At 41.1% G+C, this 14,970-nt stretch overlaps 1 protein-coding gene across 5 annotated transcripts in view; it reads right to left on the bottom strand.

Annotated features, from left to right (window-relative positions):
• The window catches only part of TENT4B (terminal nucleotidyltransferase 4B), a gene marked incomplete at its 5' end in the record, with an annotated part of 102,030 nt that overhangs the window by 7,186 nt on the left and 79,874 nt on the right, over positions 1-14,970 (bottom strand). Inside the window, 8 exon segments of one of the 5 annotated variants that reach the window (XM_006154789.3) lie at positions 237-620; positions 1,717-1,762; positions 3,437-3,601; positions 5,428-5,615; positions 5,722-5,825; positions 5,926-6,052; positions 8,743-8,956; positions 9,661-9,789. In XM_006154789.3, the coding sequence (XP_006154851.2) occupies positions 484-620; positions 1,717-1,762; positions 3,437-3,601; positions 5,428-5,615; positions 5,722-5,825; positions 5,926-6,052; positions 8,743-8,956; positions 9,661-9,789 (1,110 nt within the window). 5 annotated transcript variants of the gene reach the window in all.

Here is a 14,970-nt window from a genome sequence, read left to right as displayed (position 1 = left end):
TATAAAAGAATCTCATCTCAGAAATGGCTGTATTTGACAGGGCCACACATACTGATGCTAAACAGAAGAGCTTTCACCTGGAAAGAAAGCGCTTTCGGAAATGTCACTTACATTCCATTATATTAAATATTCCCAACTGAGTTTCAAACTCGACAGGTGATGAATAACAGAATTATACATCTCATTTGCACTCGAAACTGACCACAACCAAAATTTACAGTATGATTGAACCAAGCCAATGTTTAAAAAAGGTTTAATTAAAGATAACAATTCCATGAAAGGAGAGGATAGAGAATGGGATGACAAGAAGTATTTGGTCTTAATAAAGCAATACAAAATAGATCCATTATCAAAGACCATTTAATTTTTAAAGATCAACAATACCAAAAGCATAAAGTGGAGTATAAGAAAATAGTTTTTTATAAGTATGATTTAATTAAAGCTGTTTACAGTTCTTCTCTCCCACAGTAGTTAAGCATGGATTTAAAAAAGGTTACGTGATGAGAAACACAAGCACACGCAGCACACGGGGTTAGAGGAGCCAGCATGCAGTCTGTGGGACTCAAGGTTCACTGCAACAGGAATGAGACCAGAGCACGGGGGCCTTTTTTGTTTGTTTCCTATTAGGAAGAAGAAAAGAAAAGAAAAGACAAGGGAAAAAAAAAAAGACTGTAAAGGAAACGAACACAAAATCATGTACTTGCCCAAGACGACAGCACTATAGAAAACAGTTGCAAGTTAATTCTCAGAGATGACTAGAGATTTTTCAGTGTTTACACAAAAGTACATAGTACATATATATTTTCTTTTTTTTACAAAATAAAATAAACGTCATTTGCCACCATAAACCTTTTCTTTAGAGAGGAAAAATTTTTGCAGCAGGTCACAAGTTTCCATTAAGTCATTTCAATGCTGAGGAAAACAAATTTGAGTAACAGAACTAATCACTTCCTTACATATGGATGTTAAGATGACAATTCAGATTATTTTTCAAACTAATCCTGAGAAAAAATCTGTTTACAATTTAAACAGTAATGTTATGTAAAAAGTATTAACAAATCCACTATTACAAATATCAATTTCCTATATGGTCTTCTATATATACACACAATAAAATGGTAAATATATGCAAAAATATTAAAAAAAAAAAAACATGCACAGATCACTTTCCCCTTTGGAATCTGGACTTCCTATAAGATACCTTTGTTTTCCTTTCCCACCCATCCTCTGAAATGGTTTTTTTGTTTCTATCACCCTACCCACACTGAATACTATTCCCTATAACTCTGCATAAAGCCAATGAGAAATATATTTATTTTACATTCAAGCTTTAAATCTTAAAATGACCCTGTTGTAGCATATGACTTATCAAATAAGCAGCCTTTTTTTTTCCCCTTTTTTGCTTGCTTTTGTTTTTGCGGTTGTCAGTCTTCATGATCCATTCCGTGGCGAGCTGGGAAAAAACGCAGTTGCTAAGTCGACGTCTGAACAGTGTGAGCTCCTGAATGTGTCCCAGGAGTCCCTAGGCAACTGTCCTGAGCATGAGATCATTGCACACAGAAGACGGTCCATAGCACAGCGCCGACTATCTACAGAGGTCTGAGAGGGGCGCGTCCCTCTTGTGTTTCCTCTTTTTGCCATGGTAATACTGATTATTGGATTTGCCTTGATGCTGTTTGTTTGTCATCAAGGAACCAGGGCTTGTTTGAGTTGTACCTTGGAAGCCTTTGCTGGAAGAACGAAAGAGCCTTGCTGATCCATGCTGTGAAGAAAGAAAGTGGTCTGAGTCAACAGGACTGTGGATTAGCAGAGCACTCTCAAGACCAAAATCCAGGGGGAGCTTTCAAAACTAGGGAGGTGCTGGCTGGAGAGCTACGACACTGACCGCTGACTCGCCCGGCAGGCCGAACAAGGTGTTACGGGGGCACACTCAAGCTCTGACACTCTGATATGCGATTTTAAAGGAACTATGGGAAAACATGGACCACTATCTTGCCTTTCTAACAGTGTGCAGAATGTAAGATGTTCCTTAAGAACTACCAATCCTGGGGTCAGCAGGTGGTGTGGTGGATAAGGCACTGGACTCCCATATGGTCGATCATGGTTCAAGTCCTAGACATGTAGACTTAACTTTCTCTCTCCCTCTCTCTTTCTGGTGAATGCATATGCTCTATAGTAAATTTTAAGAAATAATAATAAAGTTAAATAAATAATTCTTAAAAAACTTATAGAAGAAGTTTTTTTTGTTGTTGTTGTTTTTTTTTTTTTTTAGTTTTGCCATCAGGCATGTATGCTCACCAGAGAGAGACAAGAGGCAAGGGGAGAGAGGGGTAATGTGAGAAAACACCCCCCAGGAGGAATGGCTGTGCCATAATTTCTTCTCCTCCAGTCTCCTCCTGGGATTTTGGGCAGGCACGCGTAAGTGTCTGGTGTGATTCTAAAGCCATTGGGCTTGGGACTTGAACTGGACAGTTGGCTATATGGGATCCAGAGCCTTAACCTCCAGGACACCTGCTGGCCTAGAAAAAGCTACTTAGATACACAAAGGTGTGCTGGCAGGGGCCGGCACAGCTGCCACTCCTTTCCTGCTGCCAGGCACCTGTGGCTTTCTCATGACACCAGTCTCTTCCGCCAGCTCTGTCGTTCCGACTGCTATTTCTCTGGAGTCTGTGTTTGGCGCACATGGCTAAAGCTATCTGGGCCAAGCGTTACAGAGTCAAATCAGATACGAGCTGACTGACGTGACAGTACTCTCCACTGCCAAAAGGTCTTTCTCCAGGGCCTCAGCAGTACCTGGAGAGGCTGAGATGGCCTTAGGCAGGAGCCCAGTATCAGCACCTTCCTCCCCTTACTCTGATTCACCTCTTGTAGTTCAATAACAACTCCAGGCAACTGAAAAACTCTAAAAATACAAGTTTTTAAGCCAAAGCTAATGTCAGGCACTGACTATGCCTGACGGCCACCTGATCATGTTGACAAAGACAACTACAGGGTCACTGGGAAAGTCATGATACGTTTTTGCATAGAAAAATACATCATGACTTTCCCCATGACCGAATAGGTAGCAAATTTAATTAAAAAACGATAATTATTCTCAGATAGGCAAGATATTCCTATGAGGTCATGCATAAACTTCACGCAAGTTTATTTCAAGTACGACTGAAACCTTTTGTAACTCGATGCAATTTTTTAATGACACACTTGTAAGGTGAGTTGTTTGGGACATCTTGTAAGGACCAGTCACCACATTCCCATGAGGCTTATGCTACGGGGTATTGCAGAAAGATCCCTCAACACTCTGTTAGCAGGCATGCTTTGGGACTTGGTAGAACAAAGCCTAGAGTCTTCTTCATATCCATGGCATGTATTATTTGCATGTAAGAAAATCTAATTATTTTGTACTGAGGACTAGGATTTCAATACAAGCGTCACACACCTGGGGTTTGTTGGTACTGTTGGACGTGTTAGTGGTTTGAGTGCTCTGCATTTTCCCAACTGCCGGAGAGGACTCCAAGGACACGTCTTGAGACCCTACTCGGTTCCCAGCCGACGGCCGGCAGAGCAGCTGTTTCGGAGTTTTGCATGGTGTCGCGTCGGAATCCTAACAAGTCACATGGGTTATTACGTGACATATTAGTGATGCGGATACAAGACACTCAGAAAGGAAAACAATTTCAGCTAAGTGCTCTCTGGACTAAATTTAAACATCTGACAGTTAGAGAAAGAACACGGAGGAATTTATAAAATTAATTGCTTAAGTTATTCTCCAAACATTTCAAATGACTTATTTTCGTAGAGGACTTCTGGTCATTGTTAAATCTACTGCTCATAGCTGACCTTGTGATGGGCCTTAGAGGAACTTACAGAGGTCTGTGTCTATTTGCATTTTTATTTGCAGAAAGCAAATTGCGGTATAGTGGAAAGACCCTGGTAAATAGTGAGGAACCTAGGTCCCATGCCTGGGTCAAGGTCATCAATCAAGCCGAAGACAATGGGCGGGCGGAAGAAGCTCAGCGTCTGAGAATCTGTGGTAACAAACCACTTATCTCTCCAACCACACAGTGAAGGTGGGCATGTGCTTCCCACAGGTAGTGGACTTCTGGGCAAGACTGGGCTACTTCCCTCCTGGTCTCTGCCTGGTACTGCACCAGCATCTCAGAATCCCACATTCAGAGGCTACTGCTCCCTGCTGAGGCCGTCTCTGTGTCTGTGACATCTAGCTTTGAAGTCTGTCCTCCAGAGTGCTGCTCTAGGAACCAGAAAGGCACAGGGGTCGATTCTGCTTAGGAGGATCTATGATTCCATGAGGATCCATGGCCCTTGTCAACTTTCAATTATGTCCCTTATGTACTGAGATTACTTTTTATGTTATACACTTAATAAAATCCAATTCAAGTAATGAGTGAGCCCACTGTAGATCTCAAGTACACTCAAAATTAACCTTGATAAAAACAGTAACTTAAGATGTAATCAACACTTTAAATTCAGTCAAGATTGAGACAGAAAGTAGACTAGAGGTTACCAGCAGGTGTGGGAGAGAGGAACTAGGAGAGAATACTAGTAAGTACAGGGTTCCTTTTTGAGGTGACAGAAATGTTCTGGAATGAAGACAGTGGGGACGGCTGTTCAACCCTGTGAACATACTAAAAACCACTGAACTGGACATTTCAAAATGGTGAACTTCATGTTATACAAATTATATCTTGATTAAAAAAACTCAATCAGGAAGCTCAAAAACATTCTTCTGAATGAAAAAAGAAAAAGAAAAAGCCTTACACAAAAAAGTATATACTCTATGACTGCATTTATATAAAACTCTGGAGTAGGGAAAACTAATCTATGGTGTTAGAAAATCATTAACAGTGGCTTCCTCTGAGGGCAGGCCTGGGGATTGCCTAGAAAGAGTCACCAGGGAGCTCTCTGGGGTGATAGTGATAGTCTATATCTTGTGAAGGTTTTGGGTTATGAATGTAAACGCATTTGATACAATTTAATGAACTGTAACGATCAAGATTTCCTTGTATGTCGATTTTATAACCAAAGAGAAAACTATAAGCGAATACCAAAGTCTGGCTAATGATGTGCACGCAGCAGTACATTGGGGAAGTGTACTGACATCTGTCATCTTTGAAACGGATCAGAGAGTAAGATAAATGAACAGACAGAGGGATGGATAGACAATTAGATGTGTTATAAACCAGTAAAATGTTAATGACGGCATCTAGTGGCAGGTAAATGAATGCTCACTTTTTGCTTTTGCCGTACGCTTGAAAATTTCCGTAATTAGATATTGAGGGAAAGCGTAAGTGTGAGCGTTATTACAATTTCTCTCGATCAGAAAAGGAAGTAGCCTGAGCCCTCTAGATGGAGTTAACCCCAGCAACAGCACAAGCGCCCGAGTGCAGAAGAGCATGTCTCCATACTTACTACATCACTAGAGCTGGACTGCGTGGCAGAAGAGGACGACACTGGACCTGATGAAGAGTTTGAAGAGTGTTTACTAAGAGATTCCGAAGTTTTACTTCTACATTTTCCAAGGGCTTCATTTTCTTCAGATAGATTATTATTACATTTATCTAACTGCTGAGTATCTACTATCAAGGTAACACCATTTCCTGAAAGAGTGGCAAAAGATTGGAAAACGTTTCTTCCCATTAAACACACACAACAGAGAAAAGCCTCTAATACTCGGTTAATCGGTGAATGAAAAAACAATCTTACCGTTGCATGAAGGCTCAGGCCTATTCTGCAAGCCCCACTGCTTTGATATCCAATCTCTATACGTGGCGACTTCATCCGTTACTCTAATTATTCTACCTAATATGCTGCATGCATTTAAAAAAAAGGGGGGGGGATGCACATTAATTTGAAGATAAGAAGCCACAACCAATTTTGACAATGGGCTAATTTCAGTTAGACTTTTACCTCTCTGTTTCGTTGTTGGGATAGTACTTTGCTATTGGCGATACGGCATGGCTCAAAACAACGTAGGCGTAATCAAAGGCCTGTTTCACTTGCATGGCCCCGTATGAACTCCTTCCAACATCATTCCCTTTAAAAGAAAGGTATATAACAGTTGGTAAGCTTGACCACTGCTCATGTGGAACTCTGTTCCAGGAGAGCAAGGGCAATAACTTTCCCATTAAGAGTTGCACCCAGGAGCTGAGCTGTCAGTCATCCAACAGCTCCCTGGTCTGGGAATATGTGTCTCATGCAGCCAGTACTTTATTATGGCTTAGGTATTGACTGAACGAATGTAGTCCAGCCCAACAGGGACTTTTCCATCCCATATATAAGCAGTCATCTAAACAAAAGAATTAGCTGTCCGTTCTTTCCTAAGAGTGACACAAAGCTCAATTAGAAATACTTTTTTTGGGTTTCTATTAGCTGTATCTGTATTTCCTGTACTAAATTATGAGCTCCTAAAAAAGCAAAGGACCGGGACCACCAGTTAGCATAACGGCTATGTCACTGGACTCCCATGTAGTCGACCACGGTTTGCATCCCAGACCTGGTGGCTTAAAACTCAGGCTGGGCGCGTGTGTGTGCGTGCCCAAAATCCCGAGAGGAGAACGGAGGAGAAGGGATTGCAGCGTGGCCATCCTGGGTGGTGATTTCTCGCTTTCTGTCTCTCTCTGTCTGTCTGGCGACCGCACACACCCTATAGCAACCCCCCCCCCCAAAGAAAAGCAAAGGATCATCTTGTTGAAAAAACTTTGTGTCCTTTGCATAATGCCTTTGCAGCAGTAAGCTCCCAATGAATATTTCCTCAATGACTAAGGCAGCTCAGTAAGCCAGAAAAGGAATCCTAGGCAAACACTGTATCTCTTTGCTCTCTTTTCCTCACTCATTTTCAAAGTTTACAAATGACGAAAAGCACTTTCTACTTAAGTCTGATCATGCAGAATCTAAATATTTTACAATTGTATCAGGAAAAAAAACATTGCTCAAAAATATTAAGATACAGCAAGTAAATATAACTTCATGGAAGGAATTTTCTGTTCACTTACAAGCTAACACAAAGCTGGAAAAAGCAGATTATACAGAATCAAAGACTAAAAAGAAGAGAGAACTGCTCCATGGCCTAGTGATTAAGGAGCCAGATGGCTCCTGTGTGATTCAAGTCCTAGACTCGCAGCTTAAAAACATGCTGGGCATGTGTGCATACACACCTGAAGTCCCGAAAGGAGGGAGGTATGGAGGAGAAGGAACTGCAGTGTGACCATCTCCCACAGGGGTATTTTCTCACTTTTCCTCTCTCTCTCTGGAATGTTCCCTCTGACAAAATTTTTAAAAATTGTCTCATTGGGGACCAGCAGGTGGCACGGTGGTTAAGGGCGCTGGACTCCCACATGGCTGACCGTGGTTCAAGTCCCAGACTTGGTGGCTTGCTTTCTTGCTTTCCCTCTCTCTCTCTTGCTCTGTCCCTCTCTGGTCAAATTAAAATAAATAAAGTTAAATAAAGTTAAATAAAATAATTCTTTTTAAAAAATTATCTCTTTGAACCTTTTGGCTCCTGAGTTCAGAGCTATATTATGGAACTTTATGCTTGTAAGAACTTCAGAATCATTTCACTGAAGCCCTAGCTGATGGCTGGCTGGTATCATGGGCAAATAGAAAGAAAAAAAAAAAAAAAAGGAAAAGGAAAAGTCGCCTCCAAACCGGAGAGGCACATGAACCCACCCAAACAACTAATTGCTATTCTGTTGTGCTTTTAAGTGTCAAATGGAGGGACAAGCAGATGGTGTAACAGTTATGTCACTGGACTCCCATGTAGTAGAATGCAGTTCAAGTCCTGGACCCAGAGAGTTAAAACTCATGCTCGGTACATGTGCATGTGTGCTCGAGATCCTAAGAGGAGCAGGGATTGCGGCCTGGTCATCCCCCCTGGGCGGTGATTTCTCGCTTTCTGTCTCACTGGTGAGTGCACGTGTTCTATAGCAAAAATCTCTCTCTTAAAAAAAAAAAAAAGAATCAAACAGAGGGGCCAGCAGATGGCATAGGGGTTACCTCACTGGACTCCCAAATGGCTGACCATGGTTCAAGTGTCAGACCAGGTGGCTTGAAAACCATGCCAGGCGCGTGTGTGTGTGCCCAAGATCCTGGGAGAATGGAGAAGAGAACGCAGCATGGCCATCCTTCACTGGGGGGGTGATTTCTCACTTTCCCTCTCACTGTCTCTGCCTCTTTCTCTCCAGTGGGCACACACACTCTAAGGTAAAAAAAAAAAAAAAAAAAAACTCTTGAAAAAGAAAAAAAAAAAAGAGTCAAATGGATTCTACTTCCAAGTCATGTGGAAATTCCTGAGGTGTTATCCTGATGCATTTGTCTACTTTGGGATGTCTGCATATGAAATATTCTGATGAGAAAAATAGGACTATACTTAGAAGTTAGTCCTTCACTTTTCACCTAAAGAGAATTTAAAGTGCAAAAAAGTTGGGGCCAGCAAGTGGCATGGTGGTTAGGGTGCTGGATCCAACATGGTTGACTCCAGACTCAAGTCTCAGACCTGGGGACTTGAGAAACATACTGGAGAGTGTGTGTGTGCGTGCACATCTGGAGGCCTGAGAGGACAGAGGAGAAGAAGGGATTGCAGCATGGCCACCTCCCGGGATGTGACTTCTCCCTTTTCCCCTGTCTCTCTTGGGGAGGGGGGGAGTGCACACACGCTATGGCAAAAGTCCCAATGTGACTGATAATGCCCTCTCTCTGAATACCCACAAATTTACCTAATTTCAATACCTGGTTGTAAAGGATCTTCAATATAAAGCATTGATGGCCTGTAGCCATCTAGCATATTTTTTTGTACTTCATCTTTGGCCACATATGAACCACCATCCTTTATCCGGATGCCAGTCTTTAAATAATTGAAGTGTCGTCCATATAATTCAAAAAATTCTATTAAGAGAACACCATAGTTTGTGTTGGGGATGCAAGCATCTTCCCTAGGATGTAACTAAAAACAGAAAAAAAGAGAGAAGTTATGTTAGATTTTCTCTAAATCACCAGGAGATGGTATGAATGACATCCTAAATTCTGTAAGCCATATTCCTATTGTGTTGGTTTAGAAGTCAACAGAAATGGGGTAACTGCAAGCTGTACTAAGGACAGACGTAGCATGAAAGCCCCATGGGTGCAGGACTGCTGGGGATGGTGTGTAGGCTCAATTTGTAGCCATGGCCCGACACATGAGGAAGTCGTTCTGACTCATAAGCAGCAGGGCAGTTGGCAGCCCTGTGCACACACACGTACCCCTCGATACTAAGACAAACCCATCTTACCCAGTTAGCAGGTCTCCATTCCAGCTAAACTTAAAAGATTAGTTGCTTAGAAGATATCCTTATGTTTGGCATTTCTACTGTTATTTACATGTAGAGAAACCAGGCCAAACCTTTTGCACTATGTTAAAATTTGCAGTGGTAAGTCTCAAAAATATGAGAGCATACATATGCGATTAAAATAAAAACATTCTTTCCTGGGAAGTTTTAAATACTTACATGCTAAACTACAGAGAGACCTAGCTGAAGGGGAAGAGCCGTAAGTAATCAAGAAAAGCAGTCTAACTAGAGTTTAATCTAAATGTTTTCCAGAACATTTCTCCAGATAATTTATCTTTTTTACTTTTACGGCACACTAGTTCTGTATACCCACAAAACTTACCTGAAGGAAGCTGACAGCCATTAAAAAGAGACTATAAGAACCAATTCCACCTGTAAATACTTCATTAAGGTCCCTCTGTAATAAGAATCGTTTCAATACTAAAACCAAATATGGCAATACAGGATATTTCTGAAAAAGAAATGAAATTCTATTTCAATGAACTCTTTCATCAGTAAGAGCTCTCAGCATTAACAGAAACATAGGCTAGTTCTCATATTACAAAATCTGGTGAAGATAAGCATATACTTCATTTCCTGTGAAGATTAAGCTATTACAAGAACTAACCTAGAAGTCATTAGGGTTTTCACCTTACATGTAAAATCTAAAACATGCACACATAAATAATGGTATCAGGTACTCTCTATAGGACAAAAACACTAACGGCCTGTCTAGTAATACTCATTGATGGCCACAGCCATATGGTATGCATTTGTAAACAGAGAATACAACAGTATCAGAACCACATCTTAACGCACTCATTGGTGGGATTTTAAAGAATGCATTTTCTTTTTTTTTGTTTTGGAGAGGTTTTCGCTATAGGGCGCGTGCGCTCGCCAGACAGACAGAGAGAGACATAGAGAAAGAAAGCGAGAAATCACCCCCCAGGGGGGATGGTCACGCCGCAATCTCTTCTCCTCCATTCTCCTCTCGGGATCTTAGGCACGCACACACACGCGCCCAGCGTGAGTTTTAAGCCACCGGGTCCAGGACATGAACCGCGGTCGACTACGTGGGAGTCCAGCGACATAGCCATTACGCTAACTGCTGGTTCCCAAGGATGCATTTTCTTAGGTGGTGTTCCCACTGTAGACCAGGGTCCTTCAGATTAGGCTGCTACTGCCCCACTGCAGAAACAGTCCTGTCTGATCTCTTCCATGTGGGCCAATGACCACACGCACACCTCCCCTCCTTCCCATGTTTGACAGAGAACCAGACAGGGCTACTCATGAGAACCTGTGGGCTGCAAGTACGCCCCGTATGAGCCCACGTCTGGCTCCTGCACATGCTCATTCCGTACTCTCTACAAGCCAGGCCCTAGGCTGCGGACACAGAGAAACAGCAGGCACAAACATCTGGCAAGAAATCTTAACAGCCATGGCCTAGGAAGGTAGAATTACTAGTGATTTCTGTTTTATGCTTTACCCTTATCTGTCTTCTAGACTTTCTACTGTGAACACATATGTCATCCATAAAAAAAATAAATAAAAAGTTTCGGGCCAACTCTGGCACACTGGTATCCCATGTGCTTTGAGCTCAAGTGAGGCCAGATCCCACAGCCTGGAGAAAGGGGATCACAGTGACCAGATGATATGAAAGGTGCTTCTCTTTCTCTTCCCTGTACATACACACACACTTTCTCAATAGGAATAAAGAAAAAATACTGAGGGGCCAGCAGGTGATGGGGTGGTTAAGGCGCTGGGTGACCATGGTTTGAGTACCAGAGCCGGCACCTTGAAAAATCACGCCAGGAATGTGTACATGCATGCCCAAAACCCTGAGAGGAGAAAGGAGAAGGGATTGCAGCATGGTCATTCCCCACACCCTGGAGGGGGGATTTATTTTTTCTTTTCTGATTAAATCACAATATTTAATGTGATACAGAAATATTAGCAGGCTGGCATTTAAATTATTTAAAAATTTCAAAGAAAATTATCTTTTGAATAAGTAGTCAGAGATTATTGCAAGATAAAATTATTGGGTTGTTAGGAAAGTCATGAGGCATTTTTGCATAGGAAAAATACTTCATGACTTTCCTGACAACCCAGTATCTTATAAAAAAACTCTAAGTGACAGCGAACTGAAAAATGATTTCAAGTTTAAGAGTGTCAAGTTCATTTAATTGGATAAAAGTAATACCTATATTAGAAAACTAATACCTTCCATGCAAAGGAAGTGCTGAGTTTTCTTATATTTAAGGATTTTTAAAAATTTTTAATTAATTAATTTTACATTCATTCACTGAGCATTGTTACAGCATACAAAATGTGATTTCCCATCCACGATAGTGCCTGCATAGTGCCTTAATCAAACACGCTATCATCGATAATTTTCCATTTCTAGTTTCATATATATATATATATATACACACATATGTATATATATTTTTCCCCCTATTTCTCACCCTCTGCCATTTCCCACCCTCCTCCAACACTATCTCTGGTGTTTACAGTTGCTTTCCATTCCTTCTCCCCACACACATTTTATTGATTCACAAAATATCTTAAATAATCTAACTACTTTGAATAGCAAGGTCAGCTGATATATACATATCTGTGAATACATGTCAGACTTTAGGTGTGAAACTCTGAGTAGAATAGATACACTATAAAGTAGCATCTAGCTGATGCTGTATAGCTTATGACGGTCATTAAATAGGTATTTTTTAATATATTTTTTAATTTCAAGAAAAGCAATTTTAGCTTTAATAAATCAAAATCAAAGAAATGCTAAGAGAGCTTTGCTTAAAACTTAAAGCCAGGAAACTGGTTAGGATTCGTTCAAATAGTAGATACATGAACCTATCATCAGCTCAAGACAAGATAAAAATCCTTAACAAAGCCCAGAAGAAAATCAGTAATGTTTTAGTCAAAAGTTATAAGATTCTATTTCACCAGTTCAGTCTCATGTACTTTATCTTCTATTGTGGTCTGATCCTCCCAATTAAATTCTGGGATATACTATTCAACTCAAGACTTGTTCCTACGATGAAGATGGCTATTTTCTTAGTTGTTTTTCAACTCTTAGTTCTATATGTCTGTATTTAGTTTTCCTGGTATAGCACTCACTTCAGAACTTCCTGGAGAGCTGGTCTGGTGTTGGTAAATTCTCTCAGGTTTTGTTTATCTGAGAATGTCCTTGTGTTTCCCTCTCATATGAAGGAAAATCTTGCCGGGTACAGTATTCTTGGTTAAAATTGCTTTTCCTTTAACACTTTGGCTATATTTTCCCATTCTTTCCTTGCTTGCATTGTTTTGGATGAGAGGTCTGCTGTGAGCCTGATGGGATGTCCTTTGTTGGTAATTTGATGTTTTTCTCTTGCCAATCTTAGTATCTTGTCTTTGTCTGTGGTTTTGGTCAACCTGGCTATAATGTGTCTTGGAGAAGATCTTCTTGGGTTAATTCTATTTGGGGTCCTTTGTATTTCTTTTTTCTAGGCCAGTGATTCTGTCTTCTACATCTGAGATGCGATTTTCTGTATGATCTAGTCTGCTTTTAATACTTTCAAGGGAGGTTTTGACTTCCTGTATTACAGCCTTCATCTCTAACAGTTCCATTTGATTCTTTTCATGGTGTATATTTCCTCTTTCAGATCTTGCAAGAACTTCCTTACCCTGGGAACTCATTGGCTCCTTTCTCCTGCTTCTTCTGCAGTTCACTCTCTTCCATCTCTGTTAGCTTTGTCATTATGAATATTCTAAATTCTTTTTTTTGGGAGAGGTTTTTTGTTTTGTTTTGTTTTGTTTTTGCTATAGGGCACGTGCACTCACCAGAAAGACAGAGAAAGACAGAAAGCAAAAAATAACCCCCCAGGAGGGATGGCCACACCGCAATCCCTTCTCCTCCATTCTCCTCTCGGGATCTTGGGCACACATGCACACGCACCTGGCGTGAGTTTGAGCCACTGGGTCCAGGATCGAACCATAGTCGGCTACATGGGAGTTCAGCAACATAGCCATGACGCTAACTGCTAGTCCTGAATATTCTAAATTCTTTATCTGACACTTCCGTGAGATCCACTGTACTGTCTGAGGATGAAGAAGAGTTACTCTTTTCCCTTGGAGGAGAGGTATTTTCTTGCTTTCTCATATTTCTTGGGACCCTGTGGTGATTACTGGTCATCTGATGGATGTGTGTTTCTTCCTAATTCTTGAAGTTTAATCTGAATGTTCAGACGTGTGCAGGAGGAGGTGATCACAATCTCTTCCATTTTTTACTCTTTGTGCATCAGATTCGGTGGGAATTGAAGAATATTCTGACCCTGATTATATTTATATGTTTGGATACTGTTCACTTGGACCTGTTTAGACAGTCAGTGCATGGAGGGAAGGTAGCCCTACCCACTATAAACGAATCTGAAGGGAGAAGTCTCAGCAGAAGATCTTCAAGTCCCTGAAAGCAATATTTCACAGCTCAAATTTAGTAGCCATCTCAGCACAGGGGTGATTTCTCACTTTCTCTCTCTCTGTCTCTCCCAACAAGCACACTCACCCAACGGCAAAAACCTAAAAAGAAAAAAAAAGGAAAAAATATTGAACTCTAAAAAAGTTCAGATACTTTTGTAAATCTTACCAAAGCAAGCAAGCATGGGAAAAGAACAACAAAAATATGGAAAAACAAAAAAAAAACAAAAACAAACAAAAAAAAACCAAGCATTTTTTTAAACACATGGTTGAAGTCAGGCTAGATACAGTCTTTTTTAAAAGAACAATTAGGTGGGACCAGTTGGCATAATGGCTATGTTGCTGGACTCCCAAGTAGTTGACTGCGGTTCGAGTCCCTGACCCAGTGGCTTAAACTCACGTCAGGCGCGTGTGCGTGTGTGCCCAAGATCCCAAGAAGAGAATGGAGGAGAAGGGATTGCGACATGGCCATTTCCCCTGGGGGTGATTTCTTGCTTTCTGTCTCTCTCTGTCTTTCTACTGAGCACACGCGCCATACAGCAAAAACCTCTCCAAAAAAACTTAAGAGAAAAAAAGAACAATTAGGCAAATCCACAACAGAATTTAATTTGCTTATATCCTTTGACCTAGAAATTTTGCTTCTAGGACAATTCCTACAAACACGTTGCACGTGCATGAAAGATGTACGTACAGAAGGATGGTCCTAAATACTTTTTGTAATAGCAAAAGCAAAAAAAAAAAACAATAAAAACAAAAACAAAAAACTAGAAACAACACTGGGAAACTGTTAACTAAAGCCTGATGTGTACACCCGACAAAGGCCTACTCACTGTAGTCAATATACAGGAAGCATGTGCTGATGTTTTTTTAAAAACTCCAAAATACTAAGCTTTTTTAAAAAGGCATATAACAGTGTGTATAAAGTGTGCTATTCCAGGGACCAGCAGTTAGCGTAATGGCTATGTCGCTGGACTCCCACGTAGTTAACCATGGTTCGCGTCCTGGACCTGTTGGCTTAAAACTTACACTGGGGGCGTGTGCGTGCGTGCCCAGGATCCCGAGAGGAGAATGGAGGAGAAGGGATTGCAGCATGGTCATCCCCCTGGGGGGTGATTTCTCGCTTTCTATCTCTCTGTCTCTCTCTGTCTGTCTGGGGAGCACACACGCCCTATAGCAAAAACCTTTCAAA

This window comes from Tupaia chinensis, unplaced genomic scaffold (assembly GCF_000334495.1).
Source record: "Tupaia chinensis unplaced genomic scaffold, TupChi_1.0 Scaffold000422_1, whole genome shotgun sequence".
NCBI classification, from domain to species: Eukaryota; Metazoa; Chordata; class Mammalia; order Scandentia; family Tupaiidae; genus Tupaia; species Tupaia belangeri.
The sequence above is the reverse complement of the archived record's forward strand: the minus strand, read 5'-3'. Positions and strand labels throughout refer to the sequence as shown.